This window comes from Giraffa tippelskirchi, chromosome 6 (assembly GCF_054371585.1).
Source record: "Giraffa tippelskirchi isolate mGirTip1 chromosome 6, T2T-mGirTip1v1.2.pri, whole genome shotgun sequence".
NCBI lineage: Eukaryota > Metazoa > Chordata > Mammalia > Artiodactyla > Giraffidae > Giraffa > Giraffa tippelskirchi.
In genome coordinates this window covers 119481112-119499021 of record NC_137280.1, presented here as the reverse complement: position 1 = coordinate 119499021, position 17910 = coordinate 119481112, and the positions used below count along the sequence as shown (strand labels likewise).

The 17910-nt window shown below is 34.0% G+C and overlaps 1 protein-coding gene and 1 non-coding gene across 7 annotated transcripts in view; both read right to left on the bottom strand.

Annotated features, from left to right (window-relative positions):
* DDX46 (DEAD-box helicase 46) overlaps positions 1-17910 on the bottom strand; it is a 50306-nt gene that overhangs the window by 28468 nt on the left and 3928 nt on the right. For all 6 annotated transcript variants that reach the window (XR_014057265.1, XR_014057266.1, XR_014057264.1 and 3 more), the window contains exons 3-13: positions 17744-17887; positions 13908-14004; positions 11020-11185; positions 8525-8676; positions 7620-7733; positions 6168-6333; positions 5341-5461; positions 4594-4769; positions 3557-3678; positions 2139-2217; positions 265-347 (exon numbers count right to left, since the gene is read on the bottom strand). Coding sequence is in view for 2 of the 6 variants with exons in the window: in XM_081502925.1 (XP_081359051.1) it covers positions 265-347; positions 2139-2217; positions 3557-3678; positions 4594-4769; positions 5341-5461; positions 6168-6333; positions 7620-7733; positions 8525-8676; positions 11020-11185; positions 13908-14004; positions 17744-17887 (1420 nt within the window). In the remaining 4 variants the exon portion in view is untranslated. The remainder of the gene's footprint in view (positions 1-264; positions 348-2138; positions 2218-3556; positions 3679-4593; positions 4770-5340; positions 5462-6167; positions 6334-7619; positions 7734-8524; positions 8677-11019; positions 11186-13907; positions 14005-17743; positions 17888-17910) is intronic.
* Positions 15718-15824, bottom strand: LOC145511884 (U6 spliceosomal RNA). The gene has a single exon (XR_014058243.1). It is a non-coding gene; the product is annotated as a U6 spliceosomal RNA (small nuclear RNA).

Sequence of the window (17910 nt, the reverse complement as noted above, 5' to 3'; positions counted from 1 at the left end):
GAAAATCATAATATATGAAAGTTTAAGCTTCTATTATGATTAATTTTACCAATGATGCCTAGGAAAGACTGCAGAAATACATCCTGAAAACTTTAGTGAAGTATCCAAAACATAAATATTTATTTCAATTCCCCACATCCTCAATTGCCTGTATTACCACACAAAAGAAATGTGAGAATTTCAGAAACCATACAAATATTTCAGGCTCATGGCAATTGCAAGGTTTATTTTATAGATAGAAACACAAAGAAATTTAATGAATACCTGTGGTTCAAAACCCATGTCAAACATTCTGTCTGCTTCATCTAAAACAACATATGTCACTCTTCTAAGATTTGTAACCCGACCTAACATGAGGGAAAAAAATAAAGACAAAAAAGAAAACTAAAAATCAGTCACAATTCATTTTATGACCACCAAAAACTTTAAAAAACTGTAAAGGGAACTAAAATGCCTGACTTAACCAGAGGGGTAAGTTAAGTATCTTTAAACAGTGAAAAGAAATTTTCGTTTACAATATCTTAATCTAATGGTATATACTTTCTGACAATGGGTATATGAGGCCCTTTATTTTGTCAAACTCGTCTCTTGCATACCATCATAGGGCCTGAAGAACCTGTAAAATTCAGAAAACAGCCCTCTCCAAAACACATCATAAAACTAAGACTGAGATGGAGCATCGAGCCACATCAGCCATTATCTGACAGCATCACCTAGGAAAAAACATATTAGAGATTACAGCGTATGTGTGGAAAGCAAGTTCCAGTGCTAACTACTTCAGACGCAGAAAATCTCTCTTTACTATACTTTATGTAGTACATAACCTACTTACATATAGTTAGGAGCCTCTAATGAGCATGTCAAAACATAATAAGAAGCTATTCAATACCATTAGCTAATTATACAAAAATTTAAGAAATAAAATATATTATATTACAAAGATACACTTTATTTTACAAATTCAATTTCACTAAGTGCTCCCACTGGTTTAAATAAATGCAACTGGCTTCTTGGCCAGAGAAAACTAAACACATACACAGGAAACCCTTTATCAAGGATTAACACAAGCATTTCTATCAATTGTTGATTCAATCACCTGGCAAAAACATGTATAAAATAGCTATTAAATATAAACCAAAAGGACAGATAAAGGGAAAAGGTAAAATTAATCAAGATGAATTTCAGGATACTTAATCAATACAGCATTGAGAAAAAACAAGGAATTATTTTATCAGCATTCAGCCCAAAACATTTCATATGCTGTACAAGCACAATGACTTATCAATATCAGTATCACTTTACCAACTTTATGTAGAATTAGAATTACATGAACGCAGAAATCCAAGCAAAATGCTATTAGAAACATGCATTACTCAAAGTTTTAAATACTCTACTATATATATATACTGAATATACAATGGAAACCTTTGAAAGCATTTTCAAAAAAACAGAAATGTGCCAAAATAAACGCTCTCTAATATTTAAGTACTCCATACTAACAGGTGCAGCCCCAATTAGTTTCGCACGATTGGGAACAGCATTAAATTACCTACCTTTGATGGTTTAAGTCTCGGAAGCCCAGTTCTATAAATCTTGAAGGGCCTTTCTCCACAGAAGTTAAATAATGTCAACAGTTTAGTAACAGTTTTGATAGGGAATAATTTAACAAAGCACAATATTTGAGCTAAAATCATGCAATATTTACAAAAGATAAATGTCCTTGAAGCTGCAATATCTTAATTTATCTAGTATTGTAAGAAAATACTAGCTCCTATGGAGAAAAAATTAAAATTGTACCATTAAAAAAACATAGTCCCCTACCCTTTCAAAAGCAAAGGTAGGCCAAATCAGATTAAGAATCCACATTAAGCGCTTTAAAAAAAACTCAGATGGAGTGGTTGTCAAAAAAATTTTTTCATTATACTACGAAAATATTATCATGAACACTTGCAACAATAACCTTGTTACAATACAAATTTTAAGATATTACAGCTTTAAGAAGAAATGCAGAAAGAAACCCTTTGGTGGTTTCTTGTATCTGCTTTGATTTAACAGAAATGTACATAATTCAAAAAGGAGAAAAGAGAACCAAAAAATAAATAAATAAAACCAAAACCAAAAACCCATCCCCAACTTACCACTATTAGCTGCTAACATGTCAATCATTCGACCAGGTGTACAAACAATAATTTCAGCACCTCTTTTCAGCTCAGCAATCTAATAAAAAAAAGATGAAATTTTATATTCTATTTATCACTAATGCCTCTTCACAGACTTGAAAATACTGCCCGAGGTCCTTGCAGAGCTCCACAAGATAAGACAGCCAGGTCTGATTAGAAGACACCAAAGCCTCTTACTTAATTCTTTGGAAAGTGGGAGAACTACTAAAGGAAGAGGCAGCAGTGACAAGACCACTTGGTGCTATAACTCTGAAATCAATGACAATCAGAGATTTTTACCAATTTTAATTTGACACAATCCCTCAAAACCAAGAAAGGAACACGAGAGAGCAATAAGTAAAGAAATGTAATAGGTCAATGGTTTTCAAATTCAGAGTTGTTTCCAGTAGTGAATTACGAAATCAGTTTTAAGTCACAAACTGTTTTTGAAACAAAGCAAAATGGAAAACACCAAACTATGTAAGATAGCATAAAACTCTGACTTCTATATAAATATGCAGGCACGTACCAGCTTACTTAGTAGCTGTATTTCTTAACTATAGTTTTATGGTCAAAAAAATTGACAAAGATAAACCCAGAAAATTAACTGCAATGTTTAAAAATAGCACTGGGATAGCAAAAGCAAATATTCCCAAAATGTATCTAAAATCTGAGAAGATTAAGTCCTCAAGAAGGGTTTTCGGGTTAAATATGCTCAGAAAATGTCATTTATCCCTTTTGGCAGCATCACAATATGCACTAGCTTTTTAACAACTATGCAGTCTTATAGGAAAGATTTAATTTTGCAGTTTAACATTTCCAAAACTTAATCTGACCAACATTTTTTCCTTCTTCTAGTTAAAGCAAAATATCTGATGGCTATCACTCTTTAGAAGACATGTAGAAAAATGCCAAGCTAAAGATTACAGTGAATGAAGGTAGGTTTAAATAATTCTCACTAAAATCATTTAGGAATGCAAATGAAACTCTTCATTTAGGAATGCAAATGAAATTGCACTCAACACCACCTTTTAAAGATGTCACTTAGATTAGAGGATAAATGCTGGTCCAGGAATCATAACACCTCAGTTCTAGGACAAAGTCTTTTTAAGTTAAAGACTTCAGTCAACTTAACCTTTCTGAACATCTGTAAAATGAAAAAACTATCTGCTTCCTTGAGCAGGGAAAGGCGAAGAAGCATGGTAAAGCTAAGATATAAAAATGACTCAAAAATTCTAAAATATAACTTTAACATAATTCATTCTTATTATCACACCTCTTTTTAAAATTTTAGAAGCAATCATTATAGAAAACACTAAAACAAAGAATCACTTTTACATTATTAAATCATTCAATTCCAAAAAATGGAAAAAACTGAATGTTCCTTTTATATCTACCTGCTCACTGATTCCTGTTCCTCCATAAACACAGACCACTCTAAGGCCCAAGGTCTTCGAAAACTTCTTACATTCTTTAGTAATTTGTAAAGCCAGTTCTCGAGTTGGAGTCATGATGACAGCTGAAAAGATAAATATGTCAAAAGCCTAACCATCAAAATTCTTGAGGCTAATCTTTAAAGTGTTAAACTTAACCTCTGCAATCAAGTTCAGAGCTTAGTCTAATTTCTGTTTTAATTTGCTTTACGTACCTCTGAAAATCCTATTTCAAAAGTTTTATTATAGCAGAGACTGTGGTGAAGGATAATTTTAAGTACATTTTAAGAACATACTATAGGAAGGTAAATGAGAGTTAAATGCCTTACTCAACTATCAGGAAAACACTTGGTCAAAAAGGATGCAAATCAGTCTCAGCTGCAAATCACAGAGCAAAGATAATCAAGTGACTCACTGTGCTGCAGAGCCATGCCGTGGCTTCCGGAAACAACCTTGGTCTGAGGGGCACAGAGGAGAAACATACTGTGCCCTCGGTTGCCAAGAGAGGAGTTGAACAACTTTCCAAAACCCTATTCAAATTTGGAGAAGAGATCTCTGCCAAATGAATCAAGAAAACTGAATCTGAAGACCTAATCCTGAATCAAACGCTGGCACTATAGCCTTTTAAGGCCAATAAAAACAAAAACAAAAATACACTTCCCTACAATCTTCTATGTTGAGTTTATAGGTCCACTCATATGGGCTAGGAACAAACCTCAACATAAATAAACAGATAGATGCATGAGGATTCTACCTGCCGAGTCAGAGTTTAAAAATTGAGCTGTGCCAGGAGAGGCTGTTTTTGTACTTCTGAGATGTCACTCCAGAGCTCTGAAGATTCTCACTCCACCTGCTGGTAAGGGGAAATCAGCCCCAAAGTGCCAAATTTATAGAGGAACTGAACATAAAGACATCTTGTTATACTTATAAAGCATCAGGTCTTTCTGATTAACTGCACAAAGTTGTTATCTGAAAAAATAGTTTAATGAAAGGAACTGTACCTATTGGCCCCTCTCCTTCTTCTAATGACCTCTGATCCATGATGTGTCTAAACATGGGCAACAGAAAGGCAATGGTCTTTCCACTTCCCGTCTTGGCAATACCAATCAAATCTCGTCCAGACATTATCGCAGGAATCGCCTGGGTTTGGATTGGAGTGGGCTTTTCATAACCATGCCTTAAAAAAGCAAACCGTAGGAAGAGAACGATAAGGACTGTGATGATCTCTGGGCTCTCAAACTGTAAGTTTTCCAAAATGTATATCCATAAAATGAAATTTTTATTTGGCAAAAATGAATGAAGTACTCATACATTCTACATCATGGATGATGTAGAAATAATTGAAAATACTATGCTAACTGGAAGAAGCCAGTCACAAAGGACTAGATGTAAGTATGATCTTATTTATATGAAATGTCCAGAATATACAAATCTATAAAAAGTAGTAGGTAAGAGGCTGCCTTGTGTGAAGAGAGAAAAATGAATACTAATAGATACAGGCCTCTTTTGGGTGTGATGAAAATGTTCTAAAATTAGATTATGGTAATGACTACACAACTTCGGAAATATACTGAAAATCATAAACTAAAGTGTAAACTTTATGGTATGTAAATCATATCTCAAGAAAGCTATTTAACAAAAATCAATATTTTCCATTAGAGTAAAAATGTAAGCAAAGGAATTATTTGTGTAACAGGTTATCTTCAGTAGCAAGATATTGAAAAATGTGGACACCACCGAACACTTACTTTTTGAGAGAATTTAAGATCTTCATAGAAATTCCACACTGAACCCAAGATTTAATTGGTTTGGGGCAACCTTTCCCCTTGACAGTAATGCCCTCCATTTCCAACCGAAATACATTCACCTCTACAAAACAAAATCCAGATTAGAAACTCTTAAATATTGTGCTATTAGTGCCCTCTACTTTTCAGTGAGGCATGGTAAGATTAAGAATCGATTCTTTTTTAGTGTTCCCAAAGATAACTCCATATAAAAGCTCCACGACAATGCACTGAACAGCTCTGACAGACAAAGTGATGACTGCTGCAGTCAACTAGGAACAAGAGAAACACCCCGATCCCTACACTTTGGCTTTTAGTTTGACTGAAATTCTAACAGTGATTCACAAGTGATTCACAAGTGATACAACCACTTGCTCTTTAAGCAAGGGTTGCCCAGGTCATGCTTCTTCCGTCAATATCACACAGATTCACAGTGGTTTCTAATTCTCAAACAAGAGAAAAACAACAATACTTTACTTGCCAACTTGACATGTAGAGTATTTTTAACCCTAAAAAGCTCAACTACGTAAGCCAAACTAATATTTGCTCATTTTTTAAAACTGTTTCCCCAAATACACTAATTTCTAACTATTTCTAATCTTTGTGGATGCAGTCTCACTCTAGAATGATTTCTCATGTTCTAGTTCACTCTCATTTCTCCAGGTAAGTCAGGCACATTTCTCCTACTCATCCATCAACTCAAGGCCTATCAACATGCCTCCCAAGCAAGGTGAACTGTATTTCCCCCGTCCCCACAGTAACCGATAAATGAATGAATAAATAAATTTTACCCTCTTGAGACATTTTTGCCAATTCTGGAACTTCAACATAAAAGTTTTTTCGGAATGGTTCATATTCAATTTTTCCATGATCCACTGGTTCTAGAAGCTTTCTCTGCTTTGTCTGGTAACCTGTAAGGGCTGTCTGAAGATCAACTTCTTCCTCCTCTGAAGAATACTGTAATAACAAGAGAAAAATTAAGACCTAAATCTATTACTATCTTCCTATGGGAAGAAATATTCCTAACTTTAAAAATGTTCCACTCCTAGAAAATATTCTTCTCCTCTTCCTTTATTTTCTGAACTTTCCAACTTAGTTTATTTTTTCTTTGCCATTATAGAAAGCTATGGTAACAATATAAAGCTAAAACAAAAACTAATTCTTATTAACATAGCTTTAATGAAGTTCTGCTATAGTGTTCTCTGTATAAATCGTTACGATGAATGTTAATAGTAAAAAATTTCATTCTGTCACTTCATTTCTTCTCTCCCTATTCTATGTCTGGGATGTACTGATGAGGGACAAGGATGAATCAAAATTTGGCCTACACATGTGCAGCAATACAGATGAACCTAGAGAACATCATACCATGTGAAGTAAGTCAGAGAAAGACAAATATTATGTGAAATCACTTAAATGTGGAATCAAAAAAATAATACAAATGAATTTATTTTCAAAACAGAAACAGACTCACAGACATAAAAAACAAACCTCTGGCTACCAAAGGGGAATGGGAAGGGGAAGGGATAAATTAGGAATGTGGGATTAATAGATACAAACTACCATACATAAAACAAGCAACAAGGATTTACTGTGCAATGCTGGAGACTTGGGTTCAATCCCTGGGTCAGAAAGATCCCATGGAGAAAAGAATGGCTATCCACTCCAGTATTCTTGCCTGGAGAAATCCATGGACAGAGGAGCCTGGTGGGCTACAGTCCATGGGATAGCAAAGAGTCGGACATACTGAAGGACTAACATTTTCACTTTTCACACTTTCAAAGGGAATTACATGCAATATCTTGTAGTAACTTATAATGAAAAAGAATCTAAAAATATATGTGTGTATGTATAACTGAATCACTTTGCTGTACACTTGAAACTAACACTATATTGTAAATCAACTATACTTCAACTTAAAAAAAAGCAAGTATACAAGAGGTCAAAGAGGTTAAAATGGTCTACCAATTTGGATATCTGGCTACAATACTGTTGAGAAAAGCAAGAATTTCTCCTAAGAGCAAACTGAGTAACTGAAAAGCACACCTCCATCAATACTTTCTCATACTCATAGGATGGTATCATGTGCTGTGTGCTCAGTCGTGTTCGACTCTGTGTGATCCCACAGACCGTAGCCCACCAGGATCCCCTGTCCATGGAATTCTCCAGGCAAGAATACTGGAGTGGGTTGCTGTTTCTTTCTATGGTATCATGAACAAAGTCAAAAATTAAAGAAGAATTACCTCCATGGCATCCTGGTCATTCTCCATTAGCTCACCTTTCTTCTTATCAGAATCTACAACTGCTTTTTTGGTTGTGACAACTGTGACAACTTTTGTGACCGTTGGCCCAGACTTCTAAAAAAAGAACGTAAAATATTTTGCTAAAGTTGAAACACAAAGTATAAACCAAATGAGACACAATGGTAACTGTAACAATTAATAATCTGAATTACCTTGTCAGTGACTACTAATGCAAAAACAAACAATAGCCCAGTTTCTCCTTACTGACTTAAATTTAAAAATATAATACAATAGCATTATATTTTCCAACACATTAATACACAGGTAATTAGGTATTAGTATGTAATTTTATATAATATTATGTAATATAATATATTTAAAAAATACTATTAAATAGTACTTTTCATTCATTCAACAAACCAAATACTATCCCAGGATCTTAAGATGAATCAATAAACAAAACAGGTAAAGATCACTGCTCTTGGGAAGATTTTAGAAGAAAGAAGCAAAGAAAGAAGGAACAAACCAACACAACATTGAATTATACAATTTGTCAAAAGGTAATAAATTCTTTTAAGAAAAAGAAAACCTAGACTAAAGAGGATCAGGAGTATAAAAAACGGAAGTGCTGGAAAAGGACCTATTGAGAAAGTAACAAGTAAGTAAAAACACTAAACAAAGATGATAATAGTAATGATGACTTCTAAAAGGACACTTGCAGTTAAAATTTGCTAGTATCTCTGCTCTTTAGAAAAAGTATGGACACTTCTGAGATGCAGAAGGAAAACAAAATCATTAACTTTATAAAACCATGTAAGTCAGTAGTAGATCAATGCAACAATGAATTCAAGTTATTCAACTAGGAATATAAATCTTTAAAAATAAAATAGGAAAAAATTCCATACCTTTTCATTTCCTCCACCACCTTTCACACTTCTCATATTAAACTTTTTTACTTCCTCTTTCACTTCTTCCATGTAAGCATCTAATGGATCTAACTCTTCACCCTCCATTTCATTTCCTTCCTTTTCAGCCTCTGCAGGATCATCTTCATCATCTAAAATATCAGAACACACACTGAATATGTGTTTCAAAAGGGAATATTTCACAATCAGACCACACCCCCACTATTAAAGCCTTTTCTCTTAACTACCCAAATACCTTCCATATCAATTAACCCAGGCACAATACAGTTCAAATACTCATACTGGCAAGGTTTTAAATCAAACAAGTATTAGTTTTGAATAACACTAATAATAAAAGAAATAAATGATAAATTATTAAACTGAAAAGAGGAAGAAACACTAATACATCTAAAAAATGGATCTCTGGTATTATTTTACAACTACACTAATAGAAGCAGAACTAAACATTTTGCTAAAAGGATATGTTTATTTCTTTTCTTTCAATCACTTTTCTTTAATCACAGGAAGAAAAAATTAATAGCATATCCTCAAGACAATCTCATGTTTTTTACGTAACTATCATCAGGGAAGCCTGGTATGCTCCAGTCCATAGGCACACAGAGTCAGACACAAACTTAGTTACTGAACAACAACATCATCACCATTTAAAGACATAATCCATTAATCTATTTAGCACAAAACACACAAAAGTTCTGTTGAATTTTCACAGAAAATGAAAAATTCACAGGAATTTTCACCAAAAAAATGGAGCAAAATCCCCTTTTTCTATAAAATCTCATTATTCCACTTAACTAACAACTTACACATCAAAATCAGTTGTGAAGTTGCATTTAGTTGCATTGAGCAGCTGCACTCAACAAATTCTGATAAATTCTCTTTTCATTTTTATTCTGCTAAAAATATTTTCTGATTTTCCTTATTATGATTTCTTAGATACAACAATCAATTAAAAGTGGACATTTTCTATTCAAATACATGGAGTTTTTAAAGTATCCTTGATAGTCTCATTTTGATACTAATTTCTCATTTAATTGCTTTCTTCATTGCAATCACTCTCTGTGTTTCTTCAGTCTCTTAACTTTATTCAGACTTTCAATAATTATGTCAAAGTTCTCTCTTGGTAAATGTCACATTGCACTTGAAATATGTATGTTATTTTCAAATATTTTTTGATACTGATTTCTAACATAATTTCACCATGTTAAGAGAACAGATGATATGATTTCAATACCTGTAGACCATGAAATTTTTGCACCTTGCTTTATGTCCCTGGATATGTTCCAGTGTTTCCTGGTTCATAGTCTATGGAAACATGAATAGAATTTGTATCCTGCTTTGGTGTGAAAACTGTATAGATCTTAATTATGTTTAATTGGTTCATAGTGCTATTGAGATCTACTATATCCTTCTACTTTTCTGTCTATCCATTCCATTAACTTTTGAGAGTTTGATACTGAAACTCCAACTAAAAATCTTAATTTATCTACTTAAAAAATGATTATAATATATAGTGGAAATATATGCAACTTTTTTCTGCATTTTCCAAGTCTCCTGTAAATGTATTATCATACTTTTATAATTTAAAAAAGAAAAAAAAATCAGATGTGCAGGGGAAATGTTGCTCTTCTAAGTTAGGGAAAAAATCAGAGGGACTTGGAAACATGCCCTTAATTCACCCTCACAACTAACATTTGAAGTAAAAAAATTAAAAGAGCTATTTACTGACTGCCCATAAACATCCAACTCTCCACTCTAAAGTAAAATCAGTGAAGCTTACTGAACGCTACTCAAACAATTAAAATTTTAAAGTAAATATGAAAAGGGGCATTGAAAAACCTCAAAATAAATCTAGTGACTCCACTTCTAGGTATAAACCAAAAACAACTGAAAGTTGGGATTCAATCAGATACGCACACACCAATACGCACAGAAGCATTATTTGCAATAGTCAAAAGATGGAAACAACTTATATATGCAACAACAGATGAACAGGTAAACAAAATGTGGTGTATACATACAACGTAATACTATCCAACTTAAAAAGGAAGGAAATTATGATATAGACTACAACATGGATGAACCTTGAAAACACTTTGCTAAATAAAATAAGCCTAGTCACAAGACAAATATTATACAATTCCATTTATATGAGGTACCTAGAATAAGTAAATTCACAGAATCAGAAAGTAGATTAGATGTTATTAGAAATGAAGGGGTAGGGAGAGGCAGGATAGAGAATTCCTGTTGAATAAGGCACTTTTCATTTGGAATGATGACAAAGTTTTGGAAATGGAGACTGGTGATGGCTGCGTAACACTGAATTTGCTTATTACCACTGAATTGTACACTTAAAAATGGTTAAAATAGTAAACATTATGTGTATTTTTTCACAATAAAAAATGGTCTACTACTTATAATCCCAGAATATTCTACATGAATTGTTATTTCAGCTATTAGCAAACAAACGAATATACCATCATCATCTTCTAAACTCCATTTTTTCCCTTGTTTCATCTCTTCTATTTCTTTTTTCAGTTCCCCTATGTTTTCCATGGCCTTTTTACGTTGCTCTTCTCGCCATTTTTCTACTCTTTCTTTTCGCTTTCTCATTTCTTCTTCTAGCTTATTCTGGTCAAAGTTCTTGGGGTGAAAATAAAAAATAGAGAGAAGAAAACAGGATCAACAGTTTTACTCCTACTGACACTCCAAATAACTTCTTCAAAGTATAAAAAAAGGAAAAACAGGTGTCCACACAAAACTTCTAAATTCTGACCAGATTTAGATTATGCATCTTTTAAATACATTAAAGAATAAACTAACAAAATGAAATCACAATAAAAAGCATCTTCAATAATAAAGCAGAAAAGTGAAGTGGCTCAGTCGTGTCTGACTCTTTGCAACCCCATGAACTGCAGCCCACCAGGCTCCTCCGTCCCTGGGATTTTCCAGGCAAGAATACTGGAGGGGGTTGCCATTTCCTTCTCCAGGGGATCTTCCAAACCCAGGGATCGAACCCAGGTCTCCCACATTGTAGGCAGACGCTTTACTGTCTTGAGCCACCAGGGAAGCCAAAGACAGACTTCAAATACTATAACTCACTCTCATTTTAGTTACTACCAATATGCACACATGAATTCAACCTCTCCCTCAAAGTGGAAACTAAAAGAACTGGCAAGCAAAGTTCCCTAATTATGTAAATCCTTTAAACTTCTCCAAGACTGCCTCCATGAGAAGGATTTTTTATCACAATTTTCTATTTCAAATGAGTGAGTAAATGAAAGTTATTTATCAACATCATTAAGAAGTTCTGATCTTTTAGCCTTTAGGTCTAAGTTTCCTAGGAACAGCCATTCTAAAGCTTGTATCATGACAATACTCTTCAAAGTAAAGACAAATCATTTTCACAGTCATAATCAAGAACTTAAAGATTAAGCATCATAAAAATCAAAATTTTATACATGCTACAATTATATAGATAGGCATAGAAACACACATGTAAAAAACAATCAAAGAAAATACTAAAAAACTGCAATGATGATGGCATTTGGGTATCTAGAATTACAGAGAATTATTTCTGACTTTCCAAGTATTTTATAATATGGTTATATTTTTAAAATAAATTTATTTTTTAAACAAACAAAACCTTTGCCCCTGAATTTACATCTTTCATAACTACATGCTCTGAAGATGAGCCTCAGAAAGCTTATGTCTTTTTCTCAAGATCACCCAGTCATTCCACAGCACAAACTAAATCAGAAACCAGACCTACAGACTTCCTGTGTTAATTTCTTAGATAATCTGCTCAGCAAGCAGGTCCCTTAAATAAAGAACTAAAAAAAAAAAACAAAACAATTAGATCTCAAAAAAAAAAAGGAAGTGAAACTATAATATATTGTAAAATGGGCAAAAGATATGACTAGGCAATTCAAATAAAAGTGCAGATAGTAAATAAACTTAAAATGCCTAATTATTGGTTTACATTATGTTCATACCACTTACAAATATTTACTCATGTTTAAAGATATGCAACTCAAAATAACAAGAAATCAATTACCTCCTGTAACATCTGCAAAAATTAAATTTCAAAATACCCATATTGGCAAGAATGTGAGGAAACAGACATTTTCACGTCTAAAATCTTAATTTACACAATATTTGTGGAGGGCAATTTGATACTATCTACCAAAATGTTAAATCTTTAGAGCCAGCCCTCTGAATCTGAGTCCTCATCCTCTAAATTCTACAAACTGGATCAAAAATATGCAGGAAAAGAAAATTCCAGAAAGTTCCAAAAATCAAAACTTGAATTTGCCCTAGGCTGGCAACTGTTCACATAGGATTTACATTGTATTTACAAAGATTCACACAGCATCTACATCATATTAGATATCATAAGTGATCTAGAGATGACAACCTATGCAGGGAGGATACCCATAAAGGACTTGAACATCTGAAGGTTTTGCTATCCAAAGGGGTCCTGTAACCAATCCTCCTCTGATACTGAAGGAAAGCTGTATACCCACTGACAAAGCAATTTATTTTACTGGTATTAATTTACCCTATACTATATTCACAGAACACATGTGTACTAGGATTAATCTACCATTGTTTGTAACTGTGGATGGAGAAGGCAATGGCACCCCAGTCCAGTACTCTTGCCTGGAAAATCCCATGGATGGAGGAGCCTGGTAGGCTACAGTCCATGGGGTCGCTAAGAGTCGGACATGACTGAGCGACTTCACTTTCATTTTTCCCTTTCATGCACTGGAGAAGGAAATGGCAACCCACTCCAGTATTCTTGCCTGGAGAATCCCAGGGACGGCGGAGCCCGGTGGGCTGCCGTCTATGGGGTTGCACAGAGTCGGACACGACTGAAGCGACTTAGCAGCAGCAGCAGCAGAGACAGCCTAAATACCTATTTACCTTTTCTTCAACAAAACACTATGCAGGCATTAAAAATAACAAGCACTACCTATGTAAACAGCTACATAAAGATATCCAATATTTAACAAAAGGAAAAAGAAAGGTATTCTACTTCTTAAGTTAGAATCTTGGTATACTGCGATTTATTATTCTTAAGACCTTATATAATGATAAAGTAATTCATAATTTAAAAGCAACAAAAATGCAAGGCACAGAACAGTGCATACAGTACGATCACATTTTATATATAAAATCAGATAATGTGTATAGATATGTAACTTTCAGAAAAATGTTCTCATGGGGAAAACTATCATTTTATATGTATTTTACAAATTTGCTATCATTTACTTAAAAATAAAACATACAGCATTAAAATCAAACACTAGTCACTACAGAAACAAATTCAACACTATACTATTATTTATGTTAGTAAACATACACCAGCATCCTTTTCTTTTTCATCCTCTTTGTCATCTTTGTCTTTTTTCTTCTCTTTAGAACTTTCCCCACTATCTGTTTTCTCTTTGGATCTAGACCTGTCAAAAAAAAGAGAGAAGGGGTGACATCATCTATCTGTTTTTGGAAACATTCATTTTAAAACACTTAGACTTGTATTTTACTTTTTAAGTAAGAAATAAACTTCCAAGGGTCAGCTAAATTTTTATATACCGTTAATAAGCAACTTGGAAATACAATGAAGAATTAATCCCATAACACTAACTGCAAATATTACTCCATACCTGAAAACTGACCAAAGGTAAATTGGACACAGCATGTAAAAATAATTACAAAAATTTAAACAAGAAATTTAAAATGTAACAAATGGAGAACTATACCAAAACACTAACAGTCTATAAGATGACTGATATATGTAATAATATTTCAAATCCTAAAAGGCTTGCATTTTGACCCTACTTATGGTATCTAAAAATGAGTTAAATTCCTTAATTATACTATAATCAAATTAGTTGACCTTTTCCCTCCTTTATGATTGGTGCTTTTAAGTGCGCTTCCCTGGTGGCTCAGGGGTAAAGAATCCGTCTGCCAATGAAGAGGACATGGGTTTGGGGAAGATCCACACGCCACAGGACAACTACACCTGTGAGCCATAACTACTGAAGCCACAGCGTCTAGAGCTCGTGCTCCACAATCAAGAGCAGCCCCCACCCACTGCAACCAGAGAAAGCCCACGTGCAGCAGAGACCCAGCGTAGCCATAAGTAATAAAGAAATACATCTTTAAAAAAAAAGGCATCCAGAAATTTTTCCAATTTTGACGAAGATACTCAGAGGTAAAGAAGATATTCTCTAGCATAAACTTCTAAAAAGTTTATAGCTTTGCCATCTCATTTGGTTTTTAATCTGTTTGGAAATGCTTTTTGTGCACAGAATGAGGTAGCCGGTCCTATTTTATCAAAGGATAGCAAATGTCCCTGACACCACTTATTGGAAAAACTTTTCCCTATTATTTATGATGTCACCATAGTCATTTATTAAATGATCATATACGTGTAGATTTGATTCTAGATTCTTTATAAGGTTTCAGTAATCTATTTGTTTACCCTTACAATAAAGCCACACTCTTGATTTCTACAACTTTATGACAAGCCTTGATACCTGGTAGTGAAAGTCCTTATATCTTGTTCTTTGAAAGTGCTTCCTCATTTTATAACCAGTTTGTTAAATACTTTTCTATTCATGTTTGCCAAGAACTTTTAAACATTAATGCGTGTTGAAGTTAATAAGATGCTTTTCCTGAATCTGCTTAAGTAACCATGACTTTTCTCCTTAAATCCTGGATCACACTGATAGAATTTCTAATGTTAAATCAACTTTCCATTCCTGGTATAAATCCAACTAGTTTATGATCTGTCTTATCTTTTTGATGTACTGTTAAAAGCAGCATGCTACCTTTTATGTTCAGACTGAGTACAGCCTATAATTTTGTTTTTTTCACACTGCCCTTGTCAGGTTTTCCTCATCCTTTTATTAACTGCCTTCATTTTATGAATGTTTCTTCCTTCTAAGTTTTTGTTCCTCAAAAGTATCATTACAGAGTAAAAAGACAAACCAGAGTAAAATATTTGCCACTCATGTAACTAACAAAAGACAATTATTTGGAACATTTAAAAACAAAAATCTTCTATAAATCAATTTTTAAAGAGAGAAACAAACCAATAGGAAAATGAGAAAAAGATTTAAACATGTATTTTTTTAAACATGTACTTTATTTTTTTTTTTTTCTTTTTTAAAAATATGGAACGCTTCACGAATTTGCGTATCATCCTTGCGCAGGGGCCATGCTAATCTTCTCTGTATCGTTCCAATTTTAGTATATGTGCTGCCGAAGCGAGCACTAAACATGTACTTTAGAAGAAGAAATCTGAATGACCAAAAAACATATGGAAGGGTGTTCAACTTCACCAATAATCAAAGAAATGCAAATTAATACCATGATATTTTTATTACATGTCTATCAAATAAAAATTTAAAGGAATGACAATACCTAATACTGGGTATGAAAGGACACAATTCTCATATACTGCTGGAAGTGGAATTAGTATATACTCCTTGGAAAGCATTTGGGATTACTTAGTTAAAGTGAAGCCATGTTTATTCTATGACTATGTAACTTCACTCCTAGATACACACCCAAGGAGAACTCATACACATATATATGCTAATATGCTTAGTCACTCAGTGGTGTCCAACTCTTGAACTCGGGTCTCCTGCAATGCAGGTGGATTATTTACTGTCTGAGCCACCAGAGAAGTCCATACACATGCATACTACGATATATATACAAAAATGTTCATAATAGCCTCAAAGTTAAAACAACTCAAACATCCATCTTTGCAGAATGGATAAATAAAGTGGTATATTTATACCATGGGGCTTCCAAGATGGCTCAGTGGGAAAGAATCCACCTGCCAATGCAGGAGACCCAAGAGACCCGGCTTCCATCCCTGGTTCAGGAAGATCCCCTGGAGGAGGAAATGGCAACCTGTTTCAGTTTCTTTCCTGGAAATTTCCATGGATAGAGGAGCCTGGCAGGCTACAATTCATGGGGTCCCAAAGAGTCAGACACGACTGAGCACACATATTTATACCACAGGATGCTGCTGCTGCTGCTGCTAAGTCGCTTCAGTCGTGTCCGACTCTGTGCGACCCCATAGACGGCAGCCCACCAGGCTCCTCCGTCCCTGGGATTCTCCAGACAAGAATACTGGAGTGGGTTGCCATTTCCTTCTCCAGTGCATGAAAGGGAAAAGTGAAAGTGAAGTCGCTCAGTCGTGATAGTGTTCAGCAATAAAATAATGTCATGAGCAACAGAGATAACTCTCAAGGTTTAGCAACACACACAAAAGAAGACATGACTCATTCACGTAAAATTAAAAAACACATAAACCTCAATTATTCTTTTTCAATTTATAAAGAAACAATTAGGACATTACTAACACCAAAGTCAACAGTGATTTTAGCTAGGCAAGTAGAAAGCTGGGTTAGTGAAGGGACATGCAGTGGGGTACAGATAATATTCTATTTCTTAACTTTGGTGGTGGTTACATGAATCTTGCTTTAAACTTATTTAACAAACTGCATGTTTATATTTCATTCACTTCTCTGAATTTATATTTTAAATTTAAAATTATCCCAATGGGCATTATAACACTGACCTGATAAAAGTAAAATTTATAAAGTAAATAAGTGAAGAAAAATCTTCATAACCAATATGAAGAAAACAGAAACAAAGCCATAAATGCCAGGACACCACTTTAGAAACAGTAATAGGCAAAGAACAAAGCATTAACAAGAGAAATATAAACATATTATGTCTAATAGATATAACTAATAGCTCAAAATTGAATGGTACTAACATCTTAAGGAAACATGTAGATTTAATTTACACAAGCAAAGTTCACCCATTAGGAATAGCAGTTCAGCAATGTAAAAATCTTATTTGCCAATCAACATTAGAAATACTAAGAAAATAACTTCAAAGAAAAAAACATAGTTCCCACAAGGATATATATAAAATGTACTTCTGATAATTAAAAGTAGGTATTAAATGAAGGAAAAATGTATTATGAGTGTTAAAACTAACAGAATTTAGGTATCTTCTAAAAGCACTACAAGCTTTATAATTTACAGAAATAAAATTAAGCTAACAGCTCATGGTAGCAGCCAAATTCAGCATTTATAAGGACTTTTTTAAGTGTAGGGAAGAGAGTTAGTTCCCAACCTGCATGATAGATACAGCCAATGTTAACATTACCTATTCTCAGCTTTCTTGCTTTTATTGCCAGGACTGGAAGATCGGGATCTTCGGCCTCGGCTTCTACTCCTTGAACGTCTCCTGTCCCGACTTCGAGATCTTCTTCGTTCTCGACTTCTATCTCTCTCTCTACTTCTGGAACGCCTGCAAGGGGGACACGTTTCATT